This window comes from Seriola aureovittata, chromosome 15 (genome assembly GCF_021018895.1).
Source record: "Seriola aureovittata isolate HTS-2021-v1 ecotype China chromosome 15, ASM2101889v1, whole genome shotgun sequence".
Classification (NCBI taxonomy): domain Eukaryota; kingdom Metazoa; phylum Chordata; class Actinopteri; order Carangiformes; family Carangidae; genus Seriola; species Seriola aureovittata.
The window spans coordinates 13,234,236-13,262,194 of NC_079378.1; the positions used below are offsets into that span (position 1 = coordinate 13,234,236).

Here is a 27,959-nt window from a genome sequence, read left to right on the forward strand (position 1 = left end):
GGCTACAACATCTCACCACCATGGTGAGCCAGCCTGACCTGGTCCTGCCGGTGAGGGAACCAGACAGGAGCTGGGAGTGGGGGGTGCATAAGAAGAAGGAGAGGGGGAAGGAGATGGAGAGAGACTCCTGGGCTGATTGCACTAGCAGGGATTATTCTGGCACCCAAAATACAAGCAGGGAGAAAAGCTTTGGTAATTCTTCTGCTAGACAAAAACAACCCGAGGTCCAAACTGGAAGTAGAGATGCGCCACCAGCCAATCGGAGCGATCCTGTCACCTCAGAGAAAAAGACAGAAGGTTGTTTCTCAGGCCCGCCTAGCCCGGCCTTCTCCCTTGATAGCAACAGCCCCTTCGCTAATGGCCTCCTCCATTTTGAGTCCTCCTTATTTGAGGATGACGACAATGATCAAGTGCGAGAGGCGGTGTCGCCCATGGGAGGCTTGCAGGACAAACATGGGAGGGCGGGGAATGTTCTTCAGTCCACTCCTGGAGACTTAAATTCGGACTCTAAGGATGCTACCCTGTCGTCAGCCAAGGTCGTCACCCGGTCCCAGTCCTCGGGTCAACGCAGGAGATACTGGGATGGCTCAGAGGATGAGTGGGAGAGCGACACCGATCTGTTCCTGTTTGTGGATAGTCCCTCAAGGCATTCAATGGCAAGTTTTACCCCTTATTACCCTGCGTCAACTTGGCACACATTACCTGATTGTCAGGTTTTCTTTAGCAATAGCAACAGCACTATTAGACAGGCATACAACCATTTTTTTCTGGTGTACTGAGACAACATTGTAACGTTTCAAAAATGGCCCTCTGTCAAAGGACGACTGACATTCACCTGACCAGAGAATATCTATTGTGGTGCTGGATCACAACTATTAAGAACACAAACTCCTGAGCATGACAAGGAACACCTCACTACTTTTGACTGGTCGTAACAGAATATTGGTCATTGTAGATATAGACAGGTTATGGTTCCACAACTGTAGCTCTGATAAACACAGGAAAAAAACAGGAAAACATTCAGCTACTCCAGATGTTTGTGAGGTGAAGGGGTGCGATACAGATCTACAATAAGTAACAGCAGAAGTTAGTTATTGTAGAGTGGTCGCTGACTTGGCCGGCTCACCTACACGGTCAGCAGCTGCTGCAGTGGCTTAGACACACAGCTCATGGAGGCAAATACGGTACTTAAAATCTCTTAGTGCCCAACTGCAGCAATTTGGATCAAAAAGGCACAAAGTCAAACATGACCACACAGACATGATATACATATTTTTAAAAAATCAGTTTGTCTTGAACTCTATTGAACTATATTATCTCAAATCATAGAAAAAAAGGCTCCTGAACTTGCCGGGGAATTATGACTTTTTTTTTTGTTTGGTTTTTTGTCTTTTAGTATTGAGGTAATCCAGCAATAGATTGTCTGTGTATCTATGGGTTCATCACAAACTGAAACTGCTAATAGCTAATTCGACATGCTTTTGATGGTGTCAATTTGCCAAAAAGTACATAATTATAGGCTGAAAAAACAGGGCTTCAGTTGTGGCCCACAGCATAACTCACTGAGTCCATGGCAACATTTTTACATTTACATACATATAGGACAACTTCAAGCATGATTAGTCCCCAAGTAGAAATAAGATAAACAATAATGAGAGTGACAAAATGCATTAATTTGACAGTTGTTGTGTTGCACTATCAATTTCTTTTTAACATTGCCAAAGCTCAGATTGTCCCATCAGCACGGTTGTTATATTTCTGTACACTGACACTTTCATATACAGGTATTTATTGTGTTGAAAACATGTGGGCATCAAAACAAAAAAACACATACAAATTTGATCAAAATCAAGCAGTTAAGTTGTCCATGCTGTCAGACTTACTTCTGACCTATTCTAATAAGGGGCTGACTCACAAGTAAACAACATTTTTGCAGGCTCTGCTTCTGTTTCTGCTTTTTTATTCTTTTTATTTTTTATTAGTGATAGTAATTCTAAAGAAAAAGGAAAGAGCAGCACGCCCATTACTCTGATGGAGTCATTTCAATGTTACTGATGTGAATCAGTGTTTCAGCATGTGTTGCCTCCTCCAAGAAAACAACCACTAATGACAGTAAAGCACAGACCATTCAAATGAGCTCATAGGGCAACCAATGTGAACGAAGCGAGCACAGCAGATATTCTGACTTGTCACAGCAGGAAAGGTAGACGTGTTACTGATAACATTAACAATGGGTTTGTTTTATTCAAGTGTCAATGTACTATGATAGTTTTCAGTTCCAGTAAACCATGACACTGTGACAGTGAGCCATCGTGCACAATACCAGAGCCCTGAAACTGAAGCAGCTAAATTAATCATCGCTGATTTTATTGTTTACACGTGTGCTTCTCTTACTGTCATTCACAGCCACTCAAACCCTCCAGTGTTCAAATGTGGATGTAGAACAAAAAGGAAGCAATGAGCAGTTTTTGATTGAGATTATGGGCTCTGATAACAAGGTCACAAGAAACGTATACATTTTATTTTACACTTCCTATATCTGAAAGAGTCTTACACCCATTCCTGACTAAAGCAACTACCCGTTTAAAACCTGTGTCAAAAGTCCGGTTGGATGCTATCCTGTCATCAGTCTGTCGTTTATTATTTTTTTTAACTCCCTGTAAAACCATGACTTCTCATTTTCAACTCTATCTGTCTGCAGATTTAACGGAGATATAATGTGTTAATTACTGAGCTACAGAGGTGCTGGTATACAACTGTTTTTCACACGTGCGGTCATATTCACCAAGACGTGTGAGCAGACTCTGATGTGTAAAACTGGCACTCTTCTCCTTTTAAGCGACAGAAACAAGAGTGGTATCGATTAATTTATTTTTTTAATGTAACTCTATACAATAAAGTGAATTTCCCAAAATGTTGAACAATTCCTTTAAAATGCCCCAGCCAGGGTTACATCGTAGCAACAGACAAAATTGGCCCTCTGGCCGATTCTGCTACATACCAGTCATAGCTCCTGCTCATGTACCCCACCAGTCCACACGACCTGCTGCTATGAGCAGTTACTCCTGTTTACACTGAGGGGGAAATAGAAGCCACAAGTGCTACCAGTTTGTGATATTTTCATACTGTGGTTTGAAACCTGTAAGAGGTGATGAGCTGGATTTAGATCACAGAAAAAAAAGTCTGTAGAGAGCACTGGTCAGAAGCTGAAACCGTCGACTCACAATCAACAAGAACATTAAAGGTAGTGAACAGTATAGCAGATGATTTTAAACAAACTACAGTTCACATTTTGTCTTTGCCTGACAAATGTGAATGTCATCTCCCTCTATGTTTTCTTTACTCTATAGTCAGGTGAAAATTATTGATGGAAAGCAAACCAATACCAAGACATGAATGCTCATTCCTGGCTGTTGAGAAGCTCACAGTATGTGGTGAGGAGAATCTAAACAGAGCCTGTAGCTAAATATCTTTGAACTGCATGTCACGACCTACATTCAGCACTGAATGGAGAGAGCTATTAAGTGGACCTTTTGTGCTCATTTTCTCCTCACCATATAAATCAGCATTGCTGCCTCAAGCATCTTTGATGTCTGTAGGCATACACCTCACAGTGGGTTCACATTTCCTGCCACAACAGTTTACACAGAGACTCATAGAGGCCTAGACAGCTCAAACAAGGCCAAACATATGATTATGAAATACGATTTTCCATAACAGTTTTGATAAACAGGCGGACATCACCATTACTTCGCATTTTGGATTATGCAACATTTCTACGTTGATGTCTTTGACAATGGAGTAATTGCACATTGAAATGCAGTGGATCACGATGGACATATATCATGTTGAGATGAGCTCTGATGCAGCACAGTTGGTCCTGTCGGACCTGTCTAGTTTTCAGACATCTCATTGCACTTGTGTTCTTCATTGTCATTTTGTCGTCAGCAGAACAGCCTGAAGAAAAAGCCTTTGCCGCCTGTGAAGTTTTTAGAGGGTGAGATTATTTGGGCAAAGTTCAGCCGAAGACCCTGGTGGCCCTGTGAGGTGATCATTGACCCCGTACAGGGAATCTATCACAGAGTGAAAGGTGGGCCTGAAACATTGTTGGCTTATTGTTTTTACCTTGACTAATGCATTGTGTATGGGTATCTTTCATCAGTGTGATATGCTCTATGGATTATTTTAGTCAGCAGCTAATTGACATGGTCTCAGATGGTAATAGCAGTGCTCTTTTGTATCAGTGAATGAAAATGACCACTGCATAAAAAAGCTTAATAAGATTACTTGAGATAATAATTTAGACACATTCAGAAATTAAATATAATTATTATGTTGCAAACTGTTCCATTTTCTCGAATATGCCATTATTGGGTCAAGCCTCCCAGCAGAGAGAAGCATTGTGCTAGAAATGTTTTCAAAACATAATCAAATGATGAAAAAAATGATCTCACAAAAACAACATACTTTCAACCAGTGGATCTCCTTCGTCACTATCCAACCATATTGAGATTGGTTCTGTTAAGCACCTGCATCCACTGACGTATATGGACTATATTATGCTTTCATAATATAAAAGTGTTTGTTTTGGTGGATTGCTACAGTTAAAGTCTGTCCAAATACTAATGTCTTTTGCTGGATTGTTTTAATATCTCAGTAGGTTCAGGGGAATGCAGAAATTTAAGAGCAAATGCATATTACATACATTTTTTCCCCTAATGATTAATATGTTGGTCATGTAATATTTAATATTCTGAAGTTTTATAGAATTCAGTGTTCTTGCAAACTTTCCTAAAGCCTTGTTGATGTTCTTGTGTTAACTTCCTGTGCAGGCTAATGTGATTTTAATTTGTGTCTCATGAGGCTGAGGCTGATGTTTTGTTGTTGTCTTAGAGCCCAGTGACCGGCCCTGTCGGCTCTACCATGTCAGGACCTTTGGTGAGCCTGTGGAGCTCCTCTGGGTGGAGGAAAAATCAACTCACACTTTCCATGGAGTCTTTGAATTTGAACAGCTCCCCCTACTGCGCCGGAGGGGGAAGCAAAGGGAGCAGAACTACAAATACACTGTAATTGCTGTTTTATCAATGCCTTGACAAAATGTTCGTCTAAATCATCATCATTGCTGGGTGATCATAGTGTTAGACAGCAGTAGAAAGCAAAAACAAAATAGTTTTTCTCTTTGAAACAGACTTGTTCGAAAAATAACTTCAGTTACAACAGTGATCGTGAACAGATTCTTGTGACATTTACAAACCCTGGTCATTGTTTTTCTTTACCTTCCTGTAGATTGCGAAGCGTTATCAGGACTCCTGGAAATCCAGTGTGGCAGAAGCTGAATCTGTTCTCCCGGAGAGACCCAAAATGGCTTCCTCTGTTTCTTCGTCCATAGATGAGGCCTTCCACGACAGCTCCACACCGGAGAGAGAGAGCAAGGCCCATCCGACCTTTCCTCCCTCCACTTCACCTGTCTCCACCCTGCCTGAGACATCACACATGACCAATGGATCCATTTCATCCCCAGTTATTTCATCCCCAATAACAACTCCAGCAAAGCCAAGCACTTTAAGGAAATCTTCTGGCAAGAAGAAACCAAGCAAATCATCAAAAGACATGAATAGTAAACACTCTAAAAAGACACTGCGCAATAGTCCTGACCAATCAGATAGAGAGAATGGAGAGTGCCCATATTCAGACCTCGATTCAGTCCCTAAGATTTTGTGTCCTAAAGCACTTGAACGTCAACCTAAGCTAGTTCCGACTCAGCTGTCTGTTACGGTTGTCAAAGAGGTGAAGAAGCAGCCAGAAATTCAAAGTGGTCTTTGGTTCAGTAAATCAGGCAAAGACAGACGACCTAAAACTACCAGTCCGATGCCAGACCGCACTCTCTTCAGCAAGGCGTCGTGTAAGAAAAAGAACCAGTCAGTTGTCAGTAAAAAGATGCTGGTTACAAGTGTCTCCTCTAGTGGAGGGACCAGTGACCACTCAGGGTCGTCAGACAAGCATAAGATTCTGGTACCTGCTGAAGCAAATCTGCCTCCTGAACAGTCAGGAAATATGAAGTGTAAAAACACCCCGGTCGCCAGTAAGTGTTCTGATACAACTGGCAGTCTTGCTGACCAGTCAGGACTGTCAGACAAGCAGAAGTCCCCGGTGTCTGTTGAGACCGGTGTGCCCTCTGACAAGTGTGGATACTCAAAGAGTAGTCAGACACCCACTAATACAGCAGACACTGTTATTGGCCCGACGTCTGATCAGTTTGGTAGCTCAGATGTTAAAAAGGCCTTAGATCCCAGCATGAAAGTTAGTCTCAGTGACCAATCCAGGTTGTCAGAAAGTGTAAAGAGTGTCAGTCGAACTGAACATCCTGACATGATGGCTAATAAAAAGGTCCCTGTAATCGACAGGATTTCCAATCAAGCAGAGGAAAAAGAAAGTAACAAAAGTCCAGTGTCCAGTTTAAATGCTGACAATACTGACTCATTAGCAATTCTAGGAAAGCAGACAAGTCTGGTCTCTAAGTGTAGGCTCCCCTTTGTCAAATTAATACGCAAGGACATGAAAGGTAAGAAGTTCCTGAAGTCCAGTGTAACCATTAGTCCCACTGACCAAACTGGATGCACAAAGAAAGAAAAGACACCAGATAATAATGTGACTAAAATTTCCTCGAAACAATCAGACTGGGTGGATGACAAGGCAAGTGTCTCCTTAGATCAGGCATTCAATTCAGAATCTATAAAGGTTTCAGTTGTGAAGTTAAAAGCAAGTGGTGGGAATGGTGTGCTTCATCTTTCATCAGAATCATCACAAGGGAAAACTGTTGTGGCCTCCAGTGTGGCAGGTGACTCTGGTGATGGGTCAGGTAGCCCAGAGGTGGAGAGGATACCAGTTTTAGATGTAAGACCCAGCAATGTGACGTCCACGTCCTCTAATCAGTCAGACCGGTCAGAAAGTAAGAAGACTCCTGCCGCCGATGTAACAAACACGTCTGCTGAGCAGTTGGCCAGCTCAGCGCAAAGAAAAACTTCTGTCACTAGTACATCATATAACTCAATTCGGCCTTTTCACCAGCAAGGGAATTCAGCAACTAGGAAGGCTCCTGTTTCCAAAGGCATGTCTTCTGTGAAATCCAAGAAGGTTGTCCACAAATCAAAGCAGGTTCCAGATGAAGTGAATAAAGTCATACATGAGCAGCCTGCACACCTTCCAGCCAGCAGTCGGCTGATGACCAGAGCCCTGAAAGCCATGCAGGAGGCAGAGCAGAAGAAGAAGGAAAAAGCCCAAAAGGAAGCTGAGCAGAAAGAAACCTTAAAACCGTTCAAAAAAGCAGAGGACCTCGTGCGCCACTCTGCGCGTAACTCCACTTGGAATCCAGGGACCAAACTAGACTCTTGCACTAAAAGGAAATCTCTTAAATCTCATTACAATGACAACGGTGAGTGTGATCAGGACACACTGTCTAGCTGTAGCAGCACCCCTTTGATGCTCTCTGATTCAACTGACTTTGAAGCTGATGTCAAGAGCGAAGATGAAGACCTCTCTATATCCTCAACTCCACCGATGGACTTCATACCCCTTACTTCTAAGGTAAAAGCAAAGAAGGAAGATCAGTCCTCCGACATATGCTCCTCATCCTCACCTTCCTCCCCTTTTTCTTTTATGAATGCCTTTAAAAACGTGAAGCAGGTGTCCTTCCAGTCTCTGACAAATGAGGGCGATGGTAAGCCCATCTCTTTCAAAGCAAACACAAACTACAAGTTCAGCACTTTTCTCATGATGTTGAAGGACTTGCATGACACTAGAGAGCGAGAAGGGGCCCCCTTAGAACTGGAGATCGGGCCACCAAGTGCACATGTTAAGGAGGAGCCGTTAGTGATGCCTGGGGAGGCTAAACCCACAAGCCCAGATCAACCAATTGGACATGTCAGTAACAATTCAAATTCAAGTCCAGAAAAAAACAAACTCACACAAGACAGCACAAGTCAGATTTTGAAGAGGCCCTATAACAGAAGGGGCAGCTGCACAGGAGGGAAAAAGAAAGCCAACCGCAAAGTGCCTTGTCGTCCTGCCAGGTCTGGACCTGGTTTCCCAGGACTGGAGTCCTCACCAGGAATTGCATCCTTACCAACAGTGGACTCTTCATCAGGAGTGGATAGCTCATCAAGAGTCCAGTCCTTGTTGGGCATGCCGGCCAGCAGCTGGGAGAGGCAGGCTAGAGGTGGTGAAGCAGTGGTTCGGGAGGAGGAGGGGGAAGAGAGGTGGAGCAGAGTAAATGAGAATCTACAGAACATGGTGCCTTTGGAGCAGCGGGGGTCCGACACTACGCTGTGTCTGGGACAGCCGAATGGCCTTGTTGCAGACTGCACTGAGACTAACACAAGCTTGATGAACAATGCTGGAGGACGCGACAAGGCTCCAACAGGTAAGGACAGAGTCTGCCCAAAACTGTGAAGCACAATCTGACCCGTAGTTCTACACAAATGTGCACAAAGACCAGCCTCAAATGCCAAACTTTTCAAGTTGATCACATTGCAGTAAATGTCCAGCATACTGCCCAGTGGGATAACATGAATGAGGAGGGTTCATTTAACAATTGGACTGTTAGGTCACATATATAGAGACCGATATAAGGGGTGTAATGTATAAATTAGCAACAGCTGGGCTTCATGTAAACAATATAGTTCCTGTTTACATGGAGTTAGATGGAGGTGGAGTTTGTGTGATAGTTGTCTCGATATTGTCTCCTTGGGGCCCACAGTGTCATTGTCTTTGAGAATGACTGTGGACTGTGCTGTTGACAGATCAAAGTCGGCCACAGCATCAGTAACGGCAGAAGCAGCAGGCTTGAACAGCAGGCTTGATGCTCATCTTGGTAACGGGTTTTGTATGCCGTAGAGAAATGGTAAACGTTGCTTCCATCTGCCGTGTAACAGTGTTTACTAGTTAGTGATTTCCATACCAGAAATGTTTGCAGACAGTGCACTGTGCAACCTAATACCTCATTCTTACTAGATTAAATATTAGGCAAATGTCACCTTACTAGACTTAGGTTAGACCAAGGGGCTAATAACCATTTGTGAGTTTAACCTGACTTTAAGGATGTATTCACACTGAGCAAGTGTTTTCTCCACAGTGGCGATCTTACATTCTGGTGGGCCCCAGGCAAAGTAGCCTATTGAAGCCCCCACCCCCACCCCCACTCACACACACATACAGATGCTACAATTTACACATGTTCCCTGAATCACTACAGCACACATCATCAGGGACTCCACTTAGGTGGGGGTGGGGGGGGTGGGGGGTGGGGGGGCAGCAGTGCACTGTCGTGTCTTTTTGGGAGGTTTAAGGGGGTTTATATTTGTCATTGCAAAATGTGCTAATATGAGGGACCATTGGGGGGGCCCTGTCTGGTTTGCCTCTACTGACAATGCTCCTCTGTTTCTCCAGTTTGTACAGTCAGCACAAAGGACAAATCTGTGGTTATACACATATAACCAGCAGACTGTCAAGTTTAAAGGTGTCTTGATATAGAAATGATAGGACTCCTGGTGTATTATCAACAATCAGTTGAATTAAATCGATAAAGGCCTGTGTTTTTCAGAATAAACAAGAAGGAATTCTTATGTTTTGCAGACTATAAACAATGGGAATAAGACAACAAGCTAGTGTCTTTCCTTGTAAATCTTTTTCAGCACATAAGCGAATAAGAAAACCAAGCAAGAGGCTGATTGAATGGACTGAAGAGTACGACCAGATTTTCTCCACAAGGAAGAAAACCAAAAAGCCTCTCCAGTCGATTGGAAAGGTAAAAATCATACAAAGTAAGATCTGTTGTAACTTACATGTTGTTATATGAGCATAATACTGGCATTGGCATTAAGCATCCAATATCACCACATGTGAAACTTGTATCACTCATTGCCACTTAAGTCACACCATTTGTTTTCTCAGGCAGCTCAACCCATTACCTCCATGTCTGAACCCCCGGGATCGGACACGAACGCACATGACCACCCATCCTTGAACTTGCTTCCTGAAATACAGACACCACCTCCTGAGGAAATCGCTGCAACGACGCCCTCTGAACTACAAATTCCGAGCACTGAAAACACAGCTCCCCAAGATGCACCCGTGCTTTCCATCGACACACTGACCCCTCCTCCCGAAGCTGAACCCTTGCTGTCAGAAGGCCTCGTGAAAGACAGCGGTGAGGCAGTGTTTCTTTTTTAACTTGACTGCATTCGAAGCTTCCCCCAGAAGGAACTCAATTGCAAGTTTACTCGGTTGGGGGGGGGGGGGGGGGGGGGGGGGGGGGGGGTATGACCATTATTACGAAATGTGTGTGTGCTGTTCTACTGTGGTCAGTGCGCCTGACTGTATCTCCTGTCAACAACACCTGTGGCGTGATTGATAAGGACATGTTCAGGGTATTTTTTTTTACTTAACATGGCTCATGGGCTGCTGTCATGTTGTGCGCCTGCTCTGCATATTGTTGTGCATGGATTTGGTCTCAGATCAGCGATTTTCAGCGCGCGGCTACTGGAGCGCATCTCCTGACAGCACATTCAGTTCAGCACCCTCTCATTCATCATTTGTGCCGTGCGTTAAAACCTAGTATTGTGTCAGTCAGCAGCATTCAGCGAAGACTTAACTGCTGTTCCACATCACACGCCTGTCAGATTTTTGATCACTCAGGTTTCTTCCTAGGAGCTATCAACTGGCTAAGCTAACAAGCAACAAGAGTTATCAAGCCTTCACCTGTTATTTTTTTATATTTTATATAATATTTTCATAATATTTCAAGATTTTTTCTGTGTGTGTGTGTGTGTGTGTGTGTGTGTGTGTGTGTGTGTGTGTGTGTGTGTGTGTGTGTGTGTGTGTGTGTGTGTGTGGCTGGGGTCACAGCAGGCTAAAGCTAACTAAACCTTGATTTGAAGCCAAACAAAAAAAGAACAAAGCAGCATTTGTGATACACTGTGTCGTACTGTCATGCACTGTCTGAGAGTTTGCTTAGTTTAAATGGAGATGACGTCAGCAATTCCAATAGGTCTGTTGTTGTGCTCATTGTGGTCGCTGGTTGGAGAAACATTCGACCAATCAGAGCTTAGAAGGCAGGGATTAAGAATGTGAATGTGTAAGAATGTGTCATCTTCCTAGAAAGCGATAGTAGCTATCTGCACAGTTTTTGTAAGTCCACATACAGAAATAATAATCCTTATTTTAATTCAACTTATTTCTTTAAAAAAAAAAAAAAAGTTAAGGAGTTATATGACAAAGAAAAGCAGAAAATCATCTCTTTTGAGAAGCTTTAACTGTTTTTTTTTTTTTTGTTTTTTTTAAGAAAAACTTCCAGTTATCAAAACAGTTGCAGATTAATTTTCTGTTGTTTGACTAATCTGCTTGTGCCGGCTCTATACTGTTTACTTTAAATCGTGCTGAATAAAGCCTCTTCAAACTTTGACAAACTCTTTTGAAAATGTGGATGAGCCTCTGTATGCTTAATGCTAACCTGGCTGGCACGTTTCATTGACAGGAAACGCTCCTCTGCTGGAGAAGAAGCGGAAGAGGAAACCCACTCAGAAGATCCTGGAGTACTGTCTGGAGGCGGAGGCTGCTACAGGCCCCAAGAAGAAGGTACAGCATGGACATGTGTTGTGTGTACAGCAGCTGTACAATAAATCCTGCCTGTGTGAAGCTCATATGCATCGAGAGGTGTTCATAATGTTCTCTGCCCTTGTTGTGTATAACTATGTACAATCCATTGGAACAGTAACACTAACTGCAGCCTTCACTTTAATCAGCTCCTCTCTGACACAGTGTCAACAAAACTTCAACATTTAAAGCTTCACAAAGATAAGTATTTTCTTTAAAATGCATTAGATCTGAGGTTTTCAAACTGTGAGGGGTGCATCCCAAGGTGGGCACAGGAGAGCTGATGGGTGGTGCAAAGACATACATGACCAACACGGTCATCAGCTGCAGCGGCACACACACAGCTCACTGAGGCAGTTCAGGTACTTTAAAACCCCTCACCGTCCAGATTGTCGCAATTTGCGTCAAAAACCGTAGAGTCATAAATCAGGCAAACCTGAACATACAGACATGATACGCACATCTTTCGTTTCAGTATGAGTTAAAGGATAGTATTATCTCTGATGGCCATCGCAAATAAATGTCCATTAACCTGCTTAGAAATCACAGAAAACTTCAGGACTTGCTCGAGAATCATTATGTTTTTAAGTCTTCTTCTAGTTATCTGTACGTCCATGGGTTCACTGCAAACTGGAACTGCTAATAGCTAATTCGACATATATTTAGAGGTGTCAGCTTGGGAAAATGTGAACAACTATAGGCTAAAGAAAGTCTTTTGTTGTTGAGATCCACCAAAGAAGCATGGGAACAGTTTTTTCCAAAATGTAGAGCATGGGGGTTGTAACGATGGTGTTGGATGAATATGTCTGAATATTATACAGTTATATAGCTTTTGATAATGTTTCTCTCTCTATGGTCACAGGTCAAAACACTGAAGAACAATTCAAATCCTGCCCCTCAGCCAGGTCAGTAAATCATCTCATTACAGTATATTTTAAATGTATAGGTGCAGTTCACTGCACAGTTTAAACTGTCATATCTATTTTTTTCCGAAAGTAATTTCCTTTTGTTCCTTTGAATTTGTGCAGTATTTTGAAGCAAAGCAAACTGAAATCATATGTCCTGACATGAGATGATTTAAAGAAAAGCCCTGTTGGATAAATTTTGTTGTTTTAAATCTCATGAAGTTTTTCTGTCTTGTCTGTGAAAACGGATTCCAACGCCTCTTCCTCACATCACCCAGATCCAGGGCCACCGTCTTTAAAATCAAAGAGTAAGCATCCTACAGCATCCACCTCCACACTGACGACCCCAGAGGTTCCCACCCGCACACCCACGCCCTCCATTCAGACCAGTCTCGCTCCCAGCACTCCGGCACCGACCACTCCTGCGCCAGCTCCACCCGAACCCAGCCGGGTGGAGGCAGCGTCACCGGACGTCGAGGCTCCTCAGCCAGAGGACAGTAAGGCTCAGGAGGTCAAAAAGGACACCGCAGAGTCAGAGGTCAGACATCTTTACTTTTACTCACAGATTTGTTCTTCTCTTGTTCATAGAGTATGTGAGTGTGTGTGTGTGTATGTGATTCAAATGATTTACTGTGACTGTGCACAAACTGAGGAAGATTAGTTTTCCCACCGACTGTTCTTTCACTCTGATAAATTTGATATCGGTCCTGACTGCCCATAAATTGTCAGACACACACAAGTTTGGTTGCACTTTCAGGACGAGGACTAAAAGTGTTTTATCAATGAAGTCTTTATCAAGATAAAGGCTCAGGCCCGCCTTTGTGGGTTTTATTCAAAATATAACATTTGCAAATGGCCTCAGCACTCATACAGAGATCAGCGGCCCCTACGAAGTGAGAGCCCTGAAATAAGAACAATCCGGTCTCTTATACGATGGGAAACAAGAATGTGGGAGTATCCCCCCCTTGCTGACTGTTGCTGATGTCTGGCTGATGTCCAGGCTTGACAAAAACTGAATCACTGCAACAACCAACAGGTTTTTTTTTAGTAACTGTATAAAACATTGCTCTTACAGTGCGTCAGATATTGTGCACGAATCAAGAGTGATTAAATGGTGAAACTGGCAATATTCTCTTTTCTGCCACATTATTCAAGCAGCAGTAACAGTAACGTAAGTGGATTTGTTGGGGGCTATTTTAGTCGTGGATTTGTGCCGGGGTGTGTGTGTGTGTGTTCACGGTAATGAAGGAACATGTCAGCCAGTGTAACTCCGTGACTCACTGATGTGCTTTTTATAGTTTTCAGACAACAGTAATACAGTATATCAGGCTTGGATACACAGACATGTACTTGTTAGTGGAATTGTTGTTTTGTTTCTCATGGGATTTGTTGACATTAAGAAGAATGTGGAACTTTCTCAGACTTATCCTTTAATGGGAGCAGAGCAAAACTTTTCTTTGAACACAAACTCATTCTCTTTATCTCATCTATGCGATGTCGATAAAATATATCGGCAAAGCCTCGACTCATAATCCCCAAGTATTATATTATATTATTTTACATGGCTGTGCTTGAGAAATATTTTAATATTGTGATGGTGTATTTCCCAAGACACAGTGACATTACAGAAATAATTTTACCCACCTGCATGGTGCACAAAAAAAGAGGTTATTCCTTGAAGAGTGCAAGATGTGCAAGATGCCATTCTTACAGGCATTATACAATGATGTGGCAGGACTGACTTGGTAACAAGTCCAATTAGCCACCATTTTCATTTTTCAGCCATGTGTCTTTGCTAAATAAGATTGATGAAGACGACACTTGGCTGCACTTGGCACACAATGTGGGCTCTGATTTATTGCTTTAGAACAGTGAATTTTCCCTTTGCCTCCTAAGGGTGACCCGTCCAGCTTGGCTCACAGCTTCTCCTCCATGAAGGACGATTTGTCGCTGTGCGACGACCCACTTTTACCCTCGAGGAAGATCATAGGGGACCGAGGAGGCCCTGCCTCCATGAAGGAGAACATATGTCAGGTGAGACCAATTCACTCATGTGAAATCTTCTTCAGAGATGCGTCCTCTTCGCTCTCACAAGATGTAACTTTCCTTTAGTCTGGAGTTCAAGGTTTACTGTAGCGGTGATGGAACTAATCTTCGGAGGCTAAACCAGTGGTGAGAATGTGGGTTTGCTAATAAATACAGTCATCATGAGAACCTCTGGAACAGCTGGACTTTATATGCTGTTTATTTGTACAGCTACAAACAAAGAGTGTTCTGACTCTTTTGTGTTTAGCACAGAGCGTGTAATTGTTACATAATCAGCTCCGGTTGGGAAGCTGCGGTCTGATGTTGCTGTGCACTGAATTTCACCATACTTCACCAAATAACTACTGTAGGTGTTCAATTAATTAACGAAGAACCACGTGTGAAAAAGTAACTTTGGCAAAACTAACATACAGGAAGACATACTGGAAGAGTCAGCTCTTTATTCAACTAATGGAGTGTTGAACCAGGAGTCAAACAGCCTGAGGGAGGACCTGTGTCAAACTGCACTGGTTAGATAAAAGCAGACTCTTCCAGTAGGTCAGTGTTTCCGATTCACGTTTGCGTATTTGATTATTTTTTTTTTTGGTACAACAGCGTATTACATCACAGGGATGACATCATATTCAATCAAACCATATAGATCAGTCATTGACATTTATTCAGCTGATGTAAGCCACAGTGTCCTCTCTGTGTGGTGGTTTTGTGATGATATAGTGATTTTGCATTAAGTTTTTGCTGTTATCTCTTATAAAAGAGAGGAAAATATGGCATAAAAATCTTGTTAATATGTTGTTTAGGTTAAATCCTTCTCAACTGAACCTTGTCATGTCCTTCTTGCTCTCTGCATCTCTGGTGTTTACCTCTGTAGCAGCGCTACTATCCCACCTCCTGCAGACTGTTGTTTAGGGTCCAGCAGCCCCACTTAAGGAAAGTAAACAGTGTGAGCGTATACAGCAGGCAGCACAGCAGATGTCTAACATTTCTGGGGTTCTCTAACTGTAGTGGTTAATTAAACACACAAAAAATATGTCTTCTCCATATAAACCTCTAAACGATATAATGTGAGGTTTCATAACAAGTCAAAGTGGGTTTTACCGCGTACCCCCACTGGTGAGTATCACAACCACTAGGTGAGGACTCAAAATGCAAGAAACAGTAGTCAGAGGCAGGGTGGTACACAGGAGGTCAGTCAGGCAAGGCAAGAAAAAAATCCAAAGGAAGAAGCAACAGGCTAGGTAAATCAGGAAACTGGTCATACACACACCAGATTACACACATGCTGGAACGCTTGCTACTAAGAATTAAGACGAACTGGCACAGGTGACAGGGAGCACACAGACATCATTGTCCAATCCCAATGTCCACCCTCACAGCCCTTTGTGCACACTTTACGTAAATCCACATTTCTGCAGACTTTGCCTGAGGGAATTACCCAAAGGTCATAGTGTTGTGACATTAAACACGGGGTTACCGTGGTTATCAGGGGACGCCCGGAAGCGTTAAAAAACACGGATAAACGAAGAAGAAGAAGAAGAAGAACGGTTCACAAACAAGCCTGAAAGGAACGAGAAGAAAAAAGACAGCCAGAACTGTGCAGTTATTTGTCCTGTGATGACATGATGATGAATTCCAAATATCCAAATTGGATCAGATCTGATTAGACAGACACCAAAATAAAACAAGAATTGAAAAACAAATATGATGAAAACAGAAAACATAACCTAGATATCAGGACGGGACGCGACAGTCCTGCTGGAAGTGGAAAATTCAGCAGCATTTGCTTTCTTTTTGTCATTGTGGTCACAGTCTTCAGCAGGGATGTTAGCCTTGGCTAAATGATGTTTGGTTCCAGAGTGGTTTACTGCACCCGGAGAACAAACTGTATCAGCCTGTGGATTCCCAGTGAAAATCCAGGGATAGAAACTTAACACTTAACCCATCAGATTACAAGAAACGGAACCCGGGCGCACCACTTTCACAGCTACTTCGAATCACTCTTATTATGCTAAGTCTGTGTGTCTATGTGTTTTTTATCTCAGGTGTGTGAAAAGACGGGAGAGCTGCTGCTCTGTGAGGGTCAGTGCTGTGGAGCCTTCCACCTGCCCTGCATCTCTCTGGCTGAGGCGCCAAAAGGGAAGTTCGTCTGTCCTGAATGCAAATCAGGTACGTCTCTGTTTACACTTCACAGCTTTACAGTTAAAGCTTTATTCCCTGCAGTGTAAAAGTAATCCATCTAAATTAAATAAATGGATACATTAAGCAAAGGGTACAGTATCAAGGCGCAGTGTTAGTGGGACCAAAGTATCATTTTATAATTATGTAAAATATCATCTGATCATTTTAAAACTTGGCACAAAGTTGTTGAAAACCAGAAAGTCAGGTTCGTACATGAGTAAACATGTCAGAGGAAAAACAGACCAATCAGAGAGTGCCAACAGCACCTCCCAGCACCCATGCAATTGTAAAAAAAAAAAAAAAACCCATATTGAGCTCTCCAGATTGTAAGCAAGACTAGTATAGTACAATAACTTTACCTGATGAAGATCTGAGGACTGAAACATCATAAATAAAGTGAGTTCCCGAGGTTGAGGGTAAACTGACCATTTGTTGTACTGTGGCTGTTCACAAGTCGAATGGCTTCTGGAATAAAACCAGACTTCCTTCTACTTGTTTTGTATGCAGGTAATCTAAAATGCATGATGGCATCAGGTTCAAGTATTCATAGAAGACGTGTGTGGGGTCATTGATCTTGATCTTACACGCCTTTCTGAGGGCTTGTCAGTAATGAAGCTGTACTAGGGATATTTTTGTGTTGCCAGTAATTTTAGAGCCAAGGTTAAAAACCACTTGCAATCAGTTCTTGTTCTTTTGACCAGAGGGAAGTAAACCAGCAAATAAATGAAAAGGATGAATAAAACATTGTCAATATTCTCTAGTGACGAAGGCAGTACAGATGCTGCTGAGCCTTTTCCACAAACACATCTCAATCCTCAAACCTCAATCTGTCATCAATCATATATATATCAATCTGTAGCTCTGGACGATTTCAACAGTTATCCAACGAATGACTGTTGGGTGAGATTATGGTGAGATTACCATTTCTGTATTTTTGGATACATTTAAAAAAAAAAAAAAAAAAAGGTCTCTCACACTAGTCCACAAATGCTTGCATTATGGGTCCATGTGACTCACTGACATTTGAACACTAGTCAGCAGATTTTTACAATATGGTGAAGGTAGATAGTGACTCTGAACATGTTGTGTATCAGCTGTATACTCACTGTACCTGTCTGATAAAACCCACTGTCAATGTATGCCTATTATTATTCTTATTTATGGTGAAACCTACTACTGCCGGTTTTCACCAGACACAATTTTTTATGTTTTAGGTCTCTTTGATGGATTAGTTTATCGTTCATTATTGTCTGTAATATTTGTTTCTATGGAGATATAGAGGTTTGTAGTGTAGGTTGGGGGGAAACAGGTTTTCAAATTTTAAAAATATCCAAACAAATCTGTGTGTTTCTGTTGTAATAGTTCTAATATAAATAAAGAATATAAAAATAAAGTCTTATCAGATAAGTGCTAACATGTATTGGTAAGGTTTAAAGATTTATACTCACAACGACTAAATTACTCGTATAATGTTTGTTTTTCCTCCCAGGCATCCACACCTGCTTTGTATGTAAAAAGCGCAGTGAGGATGTGCGGCGCTGCATGATCCCCGTGTGTGGGAAGTTTTACCACGGGGAGTGTATCGCCAGCTTCGCCCCGACTGCGCCTGTGAACCGAGGCTTCCGCTGCTCCATCCACGTCTGCCTCACCTGCTTCATCACCAATCCCAACAGCGTGTCCATCTCTAAAGGTAAACAGAGGACGCTTGGGTACGTTCGGATGCCACCTTTACCGTCTTCTCCGACCACGGCCCTGACTGTCCGTTTGTTCTCTTGGTTTTGTCTGCAGGTCGTCTGGTACGGTGCGTGCGCTGCCCTGTGGCCTATCATGCTACAGACCTCTGCATGGCAGCGGGCAGTGTTGTCCTCTCCAACAACAGCATCATCTGTCCCAACCACTTCACCCCCCGCCGCGGCGTCAAGAACCACGAACACGTCAACGTCAGTTGGTGCTTCGTCTGCACAGAGGGTACGGCTTTAGGAGTAATTTCAGCTGCACCAGGCCAGATTTATTAAAGCCCCAGATTGTGTCAAAATTTGCTAAAATTATTGGGGGGGGGGGGGGTCAAAAAAAAGATGTATGTATGTAATTTTTCTTTCTGCTGAAGGGAGGATAGTCTGACTTTTTTCACTTTTCCTCATTCTGAATTTATATTTTATTTACTCTTCTCATGAGTATAATATCTGTCTCTTTAGCCTCTAAACATTTTTCACCAGCTAGTCACTAATTGCGTCTGTCTGTTATTCGGTGTTGGGCAGGACTGACTTAAACAAACGCTAAGGTAACGCTAAGCACACATCCTACAACAATCAGCAGTGAAAGCAATGTTGTTGTTCCTCGTGCGCTCCAGGGGGAAGTCTGCTGTGCTGCGAGTCCTGTCCTGCTGCCTTCCACCGGGAGTGTCTGAACATTGAGATGCCTAAAGGCAGCTGGTACTGCAACGACTGCAAAGCTGGGAAGAAACCTCGCTACAAGGACATCCTCTGGGTCAAAGTTGGGCGGTACAGGTGAGGGGCGAGCTGGAGAAACTGTTGATATAGGCTCAGTTTTTCTGTTTTTGTAGCAGACTTCTTTTCTTGCGTAATAAGATATGTTTTAGGGATTTTTTTTTTTTTTCGACACTGACTTCTAAAAAGTTTTGTCCCAAAAATAGACCCAAAAATATTCAATTTACTATGATGTTAGACCAAGAAAAACAGCAAATATTCACATTTGAGATTTTGGAACCATCGAATCTTTAGGACATTAATTCAGTGTCAGAATAGTTGCTGATTAATTGTCTTTCTATCAACTAATTCACTAAGAGTTGCAGCTTTAGTTCAGTGATTCCTGAACTACCTGCAAAACTAATGGCAATTGCTAATTGCTTAGTTCTAATTAGTGAACGTTAGCATGCCAACATGCTAAACTAAGAAGACATGGTCATCGTGAGCATGTTAGCATGCTGATGTGATGATGTCATCACTCAGCTGTGCCTACATGCAGCCTTACAGAGCCTCTAGTCAGTTATTTTTAAGAAGAAGTATAACACTTCACTGATTCCAGTTTCTCAAAAGTAAATATTTTCTGGTTTAATCTTCTACGATTGTAAAAACAAAGACATCTGGAGACATTACTTAGGCATTTCATATTTCAAGATTCATTGATTAACTGAAGAAATAATAGATGGTAATCAATAATGAAAATGATTGTTGCTTGTTCTACATCCCAAATTATTCGATTTTAACAAGAAAAATCTTCTTGTTACGACAACAAATTACTTTATCCCATCAAACCAAAAGCCTTTCTCATCATTACTCAAAATCAACACAAATCACTTTTTTTCGTTGTCTCTTAAGAATATAGCCACATCATGCTCCAATGAAACCAACATTTTCTGTTTCCTACAGATGTGGGCTGAACAGATGATGAGAAATCTGAAACAGACACAGATCAGGGGGAGACATGACTCCTATAACTACTGTAAACAGACACTTTTCATTAAAACCTTAGTCCAGCATTGTTGTACAGTTCTGTTTTTTTTTTTGTGTGTGTTTTTCCACACCGCTGTAAAGGTGGTGGCCAGCGGAGGTCAGCCATCCCAAAACCATCCCAGAGAACATCCAGCGGATGAGGCACGATGTCGGCGAGTTCCCTGTTCACTTCTTTGGCTCCAACGACTACCTGTGGACCTACCAGGCCAGAGTCTTCCCTTATATGGACGTGGACGCCAACAGCAAAGAAAAGATGGGGAAAGGTGTCGATGCCACCTACAAGAAAGGTATCCAGTGCGTTCAGCAAAATGGCTTCTTTAACAGATCCTGAAAGTGGAATTCGACATTTGTTTTTTTTTGTTTTTTTGAGTCAATTTAGTTTTTTAATGTAGTGTTTCATATGTTATTTGTTTTGTCTCCAATTTGTACTTTGTGTGACGACTCGACTTCTCTGGCTGTCGATCTTCCTCCTCAGCTCTGGAGGAGGCAGCTGTGCGATTTCGAGAGCTGCAGGCAGAGAAGGAGCTTCGGCAGCTTCAAGAGGACAGGAAGAACGACAGGAAGCCCCCTCCGTACAAACATATTAAGGTCAGGGATGGAGACTTGCGATCCACCTTTGTCTTTCTTCAGTCCAGAATACTGCGAAAGTTTTCTTCAAAAGCGAAGCCGTCGTATCTGCTTGAGTTCCAAAATTTGATGTTAAATTATAGCCGTCACTTTAGCTTTCGAGATACATAGCTGGGTTTTATCCAATAACGCCACTTCCAAGAAACACTGAAATCTGTCCAACCAGGCTAATTTGCTGCACTTAAAATGTAAAGTATCTTCTGGAGAGCTGCTGTCCGATGCAAGCAAAATGAGGCTCTTTTACTGAGCATTAGTATTCTTAAAACAAAATAATGGAAAGTTTTACTAAATATCAAGTCTGATAGACCTGAAAGATTATTTGATATATTGACTCAGTAACAAGCCGTGAATGTGTTCAGTCTGCTGTTCAGAGGAGAGTTCATGTTTGCTTCCACCTCTCTGACTCATTCAGGTGAATCGTCCAATAGGAAAGGTTCAGATCTTTACGGCCGACCTATCGGAGATCCCGCGCTGTAACTGTAAGGCGACGGACGAGAGCCCGTGCGGGATGGACTCAGAGTGCATCAACCGCATGCTGCTGTACGAATGCCACCCACAGGTACCCACAGAAACGCCTCCATCACACCCACACAATGATTAAGAAACTCCATGGTAACACATTATAAAGCACGTTGACAGCGGACAGTATTTTCACAAATCAAGACTAAATTAAACTTTTACTACAACTTCATTTGAGCCACTTTATTTATAAAAATATAGTACAGTGTGGTCTTAAATGGCTTCCTTTGCTCTCTTGCAGTGTGTTTGATCCAGCCAGGTGTAAAGTACCCCTGCATCATATATGATATTTTGATGATGACCCTCTGAACTTGCAGGTTTGCCCGGCGGGTGAACGCTGCCTCAACCAGGCGTTCACCAAGCGTCAATACAGCCAGGTGGAGATCTTCAGGACTCTGTCCCGAGGCTGGGGGCTCCGCTGCGTCCATGACATCAAGAAGGTAAATACAACACCATGAATAATAGCACTGCCAATGCTAATGCTACTAACGCCGGCGCTTCTACATCAACCGGTGCAGAAGCTAAATAATGAACTTTCCCCCGTGTCGCTCTCTCCCAGGGTCAGTTTGTGAGCGAGTACGTCGGAGAGGTGATCGACGAGGAGGAGTGCAGGTCCAGGATCAGACACGCACAGGAGAACGACATCTGTAACTTCTACATGTTAACTCTGGACAAGGTACAAACTGACTGCAGTTTGTACTAATGCTATAAATGGATACACAACCATACATGCTTGTTCACATATGAATGTACTATCAGTGTGAGCCTGAAACAGAAAACTAAAAACTGGTCTGACTTTTGTTATTTAAGATCATCAAAAATGGAAAAATAACTGTGCTTTCCTGTTTGTATCTTGAAGTGCGTAATAATGGAAAATCTTACCTAAACACAACTTGCATAAAGAAACCCGATCTCTGTCATAACCACCTGAGATAGAGATAGAAGTAGAGGATAATTAGACTCGATCCAAAATCCATTCAAACTGAACAGACGCGAGACCGGTGGAAGTAAAACAAAACTCTTCCCAATTAGACTGATTATAAATTGGACCTCACTCAGGTTCTGATCTTAACACATCTACTGGCTGGAGAGTGTTTCATTAAATTGTTTATATACACAGAGCTCCAGTAGCTTGGGGGCAAGTATGCAGACCATGACCCTCAAGGCCCTGATTCAAGTCGGATTGGAACCTGTGTTACGTCTCTCTTCTCCTTCTTTCCTGTTATTTCTACTGTTTGTAAATAAAGGCACAGAAATACCCAAGAAAAACAGCTTATTCAAACATTCTTCCATAGTTGTGGTGCAGTTCGTCCTTCATGACAGGATCGCCAATTTGCCTCCTGAGTGACTTTCCTCTAGAAACAGATGTGCTTCTGTTCTGTTGTCCGTGCCTCATTTAAATGGAACTCCAGTGTGTACTGCCACCAAGCACTAAATTATCAGACAGATCGGCAAAGTCAATTTCAAGGTCAGGGAGAAATACCAAACTCGTTCATAGAGGCACCATGAAAATAGAGCCCACTTAACTGTTAAGAATATGTACTGTGCACTGTATGCTGCACAGAGTGAGAGTACAGATATTATAACGTCTTTGTGTGCGTGTGTGTGCGTGTGTGTGTGTGTGTGTGTGTGTTAGGACCGGATCATCGATGCTGGGCCGAAGGGGAACGAGGCTCGCTTCATGAACCACAGCTGTCAGCCGAACTGTGAGACCCAGAAGTGGACGGTGAGCGGAGACACCCGGGTGGGACTGTTTGCTCTCGTCGACGTTGCTGCAGGTACGCCGCTTCATCTAGTGTTGAAATAAATTTTAAAAAAAGGACCACTTTAATTGGGTGGTTTTTATAAAACAACAACGATCAGTAACATCATTCACTTTTCCTGGTGTCATATTTTGAGCATCCACTTTTGAAATATGTGCTCTCTACATGAAATGATATGTAAGATACTTGATACTGCAAGATACAGGTGAAAACCCTGAAGCCTTCCTTATTCCGTATGTTAAATCCACTTTGGGCAACAAGAAAAAAAACTGTTAAATGGAGAAAACAAGTAAATGATGGAACTGTATGTGTGGATATTTGATTTTTTTTAATTTTTTGAGAAATTTAAAAATATTGAAATAGTCTTTTGGTTTGTTATTAGACTGATGAAGCCTCGTAGTGAATTCAGCTAGCACGAGTTAGTCAGATCAAGTTGCGGCCTCCTTCAGTTGTTTGTGTGTGTCTGTTCAGGCACAGAGCTTACCTTCAACTACAACCTGGAGTGTTTAGGGAACGGGAAGACAGTCTGTAAATGTGGAGCACCCAACTGCAGCGGCTTCCTGGGCGTCAGGCCAAAGGTGAGGGGTGGTGACGTAAAATTACATGCTACTCGGTTTGTTAAACAATTCATTGAGGTAAAAGTTAAGTGTGGAATTGTGTCGACGATTTCTTTGCTCTGTGGATGAAGGAGAAGGTGAAGGAGTGTTGGGGTGAAAGATCAGCTCATAAAAATTAGCTTTAGTTACGAACAACAATGAAAGCACCACTAAGGTTCTTGTTTTACTGCTATTCATCAACCTGCCCCCCCACCCCCCTGCAACCAGAACAACCCTCCATCCGAAGACAAGGGTCGGAAGATGAAGAGGAGAGGCCACGGCAAGAAGAAGAACAAGGTGGTGGTGACCAAAGAAAGAGAGGATGAGTGTTTCAGCTGCGGAGACGGAGGACAGATGGTTTCCTGTAAGAGACCTGGATGTCCAAAGGTTTACCACGCCGACTGCCTCAACCTCACCAAGAGGCCTGCAGGTCAGTGGCTCCGCGTGGATGCTGTAACACAGCAGGTGGTTTTGGTGTTTGTTTGTGTTTGTGTTAGTACGGTCTGTGTGTGGTTTTCCTTGGAAACATGATGAAGAATAATTAAGTTGTTTTGGGCGTTTTGGGATGTTTCGCAGTCAGAGAGAAAGAAGGGCGAAACACAGGTGTGGTAGAAGCTATATGGGTAGATTAAAAAAACAAATCAAGTCAATAAGAAGAAAATACTTTTTTTTCTGCATTCCAAATGTTAGAGAAGTAGAAGTATAGACATCGTGTCAGGATTTAAAATACTCATTGCAGAATGACGCCTATCATGTTCTACTGCATCATTGACTTGTTATTCCTGTGGATGCAGCATTTTCTGTTGTGGCCAGTTGAGGTGAGGCTCATTTTAACTGCTTCTGCTGCTGGCTCGTTCAATCCGCCACGATGCATCATATTTTATGAACATATTTTGTATGTAAAGCCTCGATCCTCCTGAAGTATCCAGTAGCCATATTTGTTTCAAGTACATGTAATGTACTAAAAAGTGTAATATTTCCCTCTGAAATTCCAGAAATGAGGATAACTAAAATAGTAATATAATAATAATAATTTGCTTATTTGATATTTAGTTCTCGATAACTTCCATACATACAAACTCCAGACATTAAAACAGAGTCAAATTGTTTGTCACAGTTACTTTTGTAGTTATTTGATCTTGTCTTTAAATTTAACTTTATCCTATTTTATTGTAGTTATCTTTTATTTATTGTTTTTTTTAATTGTTTTTTAATGATATGACGCTTTGCTTTTATGTTGCCTTTTACTCATAAATTGTGTTACAGAAAATAAAGTTCATTATTTGAAAAGTTTGTAACTTTTTAACTCTGTATTGTAGGTCGATGGGAATGTCCGTGGCACCAGTGCGACATATGCGGTAAAGATGCGGCGTCCTTCTGTGAGATGTGTCCCAGTTCTTACTGCTGCCAGCACCGTGACGGACTGCTCTTCATCTCCAAGCTGGACGGTAAGCTGTCGTGCAGTGAACACGACCCCTGTGGCCCTGAACCGCTGGAACCGGGGGAGATCCGAGAGTACACCCCTGAACCCAGAGCCCTGACCTCTGGGCTGGGCATGGCCGTCATCCCCGCCGCCGCCGCTTCTAACGCTCTGAACCCGACTGCCAGGAAGGCCAAGGACAGCAGTGCCGGCGCTGACGTGTGTGCTTCTGAGTCATTTCCTGCTTTTTCCATCCCGGTGCCCATCACCATTCCTGTCGCTGCTCCTGCCGCCTCGCCTCCCCCCAGCAGCTCCGATGCTCCCAGCAGCCCGCAGGCGTTCGACCTCCCGCACTACTCGCCCATCTCTTCATATGAGGAGGAGAGGGACGTCTTAGAAGAGGAAGAGGAGGAGGAGGAGGATGAGGAGGAGGAGGAAATTCTGACAGAAGTGGAGGAGGAGTTAGTGGAAGAGAGTGAGAAAGAAGAGAAATCAGATCCTCATGAAGAGGATGGAGAGGCGGTGATGGAGGAGGCCAGGCTGGAATACTTGGAGATCAAAGAGGATGAAGAGGAGGAGGAGGAGGAGGAGGAGGACGATGCCGATGACGACGACAACGACGACGATGAAGACGACGAAGACGATGAAGACGATGACGACGACGATGACGAGGAGGAGGAGGAAGAAGAGGAGGAAGAGGAGTAACATACAGATGATTATTATTTATACTGGCACAGTACATGGAGGAAGAACAAGCAGTCAGACAACAAGACATCACAGTCGCTGCAGTGGGGAAACACTTGGCGATCAACCAATCGCATTACACAAGTAGACCAGTCTGTCACTGTTTTTATCCAGTGTGCAGGTGCACGTACGGAGGAATTTTTAGGACAACACTAAAATCAGTTCATAAATAAATTGTGATGTCATTAAATAAACAGAATAAATACTGTGTAGACTCACAGCAGTTGCACAAATTATTTAAAGATTTATTGATTTAGTTTTGTCCTATTAATGGCTCCATGTTCCCTGACCTTGGTACACACTTGCTGTCGAGGCAGTTCATGTCACAGTGACTTTGCACAAACTGGCTGCACCTTCATATGGGAGATCTGACAGAGAAAAATTAATCTGGAACTGCGACATAAAACTTGGCGTTTGTAAACATATTTCACTCCGATGTACTTGTTTTCTCACATTTCGACCAATTTCACCTGACGATTTGTTTTGGTATTTCTTTGAGTAGTAGTTCAGGTGTCATATATGTCAGCGAGTTGACCTGCAAAAGCTTAAATGTAGTTGGAGACAATTATTGTATCTGGTGTGTTGGTGTTTAATGCAAGAAAAGACTACACTAGCTTCCTGTCAGGGTGGGGACTAAACTCTGCAGCCCATGAATCCTGGGACAGGAGGATTACCAACAGTCACAGACTTCTAACCCGGTTACATTGGAATTACACTGGCCTCATTTACATGGCTGCAGTTGGATGGTGGCTGTGGTGACAAAAGTATCAGAAAAAAAAAACATGAATTTGTCTGTAAATAAACCAGTTTCAGTCAGGTTGTGCTTTCAGTCATGAACACTGTTCCAAATGAAACATAACCAGCCTCTGCTGAACTGAAACTTGTCCGTGTGGTCAGTGGACTTAGTTCAGTGATTGTGTTATTTTACTGGACGCACACTCCTGTCTATATCACCTGCCACAACCACTTGAATCCACTTCCCTCCAGGATGGACGACCTGATGCGCAGGAGTCGTCGCTTCCATCAACACCGCTCTCCCCTTCGTTTCCAGTTCTTCTTCACGCCTCAGATCATTAGGTGGTGGTTCAAGATGGGACCATCTATAAAAATGTGAAAGTGCCAGATGATAGTGATGGTGATAGTTTTGGATTGAAGCTGCTAGTAGCAAGTATGAGGAAGAAATATTCTCTTGACCATTTCATGCCAAAAAAAAGGATCCTAAACTGACATGGAGTCAGTGTTTGACCAGGCTTCATGTCAGGGTGGGAAAGATATAGAGAAAGTATTTATGCCATCATGGAACACTAAAACTGTCTAAGATAAAGAAGCTAGTAGGTTATTTAGCAGCTCCATAAGTCAGGCTGAGGCAGGTTGGACTGCACAGACTGATGCTCCGGAAGCTGGTAGAGTAAAACGAAAACTCAGTCTTGCCCTTGTGGTTGCTGGTGGTCGTGATGCAGAGATAGCACTAAGTTCGCTCGAGTGTGTATGCTGTTTATATATTATTCTGTGACGCACAAATGACAACGGGCGTGAGTGGGGGTGTTAGCTCTCCCTCTCCTCGTTCTTGACTCTCCACCGAGGGGAAACAAAAGTCGTCGATTGGATAACGAAAACGACGGACTTCTGCCACGATGCTTGCACTTCAGTATGTGTTCTTGCCACATGCGTTTCGCTCTGTCTTCAAGCTTATAATATTGTCTGTGTGTTATCTGCCAATGCCTTAGAGTGTATTTCTTTGGAGATATTTTTAAGGAATGGTTTGGCGCCCGTGAGAGCCAAGTTTCCCTGATAATGCCTTTTTACAGTTGCCCAACAAGCAATGTTTCATTCCAGTGTAATTATGACCTGTTTGATCTCAACCATTGACCAGTAAACTGCTATATAAATATATAAGAAGATGAAGTTATAAAATAAGCACTTTGTGCTGGCCTTGTTCTTTTTTCATTTGTTGATCTAACATTAAACTACATAGAAAACATATATCTGTACATTTCTAAAATTAAAGCCACATTTTTTTTTTTGATGATGGTCAGACATTT

The 27,959-nt window shown here is 42.7% G+C and overlaps 1 protein-coding gene across 1 annotated transcript; it reads left to right on the top strand.

The window, feature by feature from the left end:
* nsd1b (nuclear receptor binding SET domain protein 1b) lies at positions 1–27,834 on the top strand. The gene is made up of 23 exons (XM_056398199.1): positions 1–656; positions 3,952–4,090; positions 4,894–5,066; positions 5,287–8,419; positions 9,690–9,802; positions 9,949–10,204; positions 11,531–11,631; positions 12,512–12,554; positions 12,833–13,092; positions 14,451–14,588; positions 16,640–16,763; positions 18,265–18,465; positions 18,564–18,743; positions 19,126–19,282; positions 20,330–20,535; positions 20,724–20,836; positions 21,288–21,434; positions 21,712–21,834; positions 21,954–22,070; positions 23,031–23,172; positions 23,629–23,735; positions 23,982–24,183; positions 25,073–27,834. Exons 1-23 carry the CDS (start codon positions 21–23, stop codon positions 25,876–25,878), a joined length of 7,617 nt encoding a protein of 2,538 aa, XP_056254174.1. The 5' UTR covers positions 1–20; the 3' UTR covers positions 25,879–27,834.
* Positions 27,835–27,959: the final 125 nt, after the last annotated feature.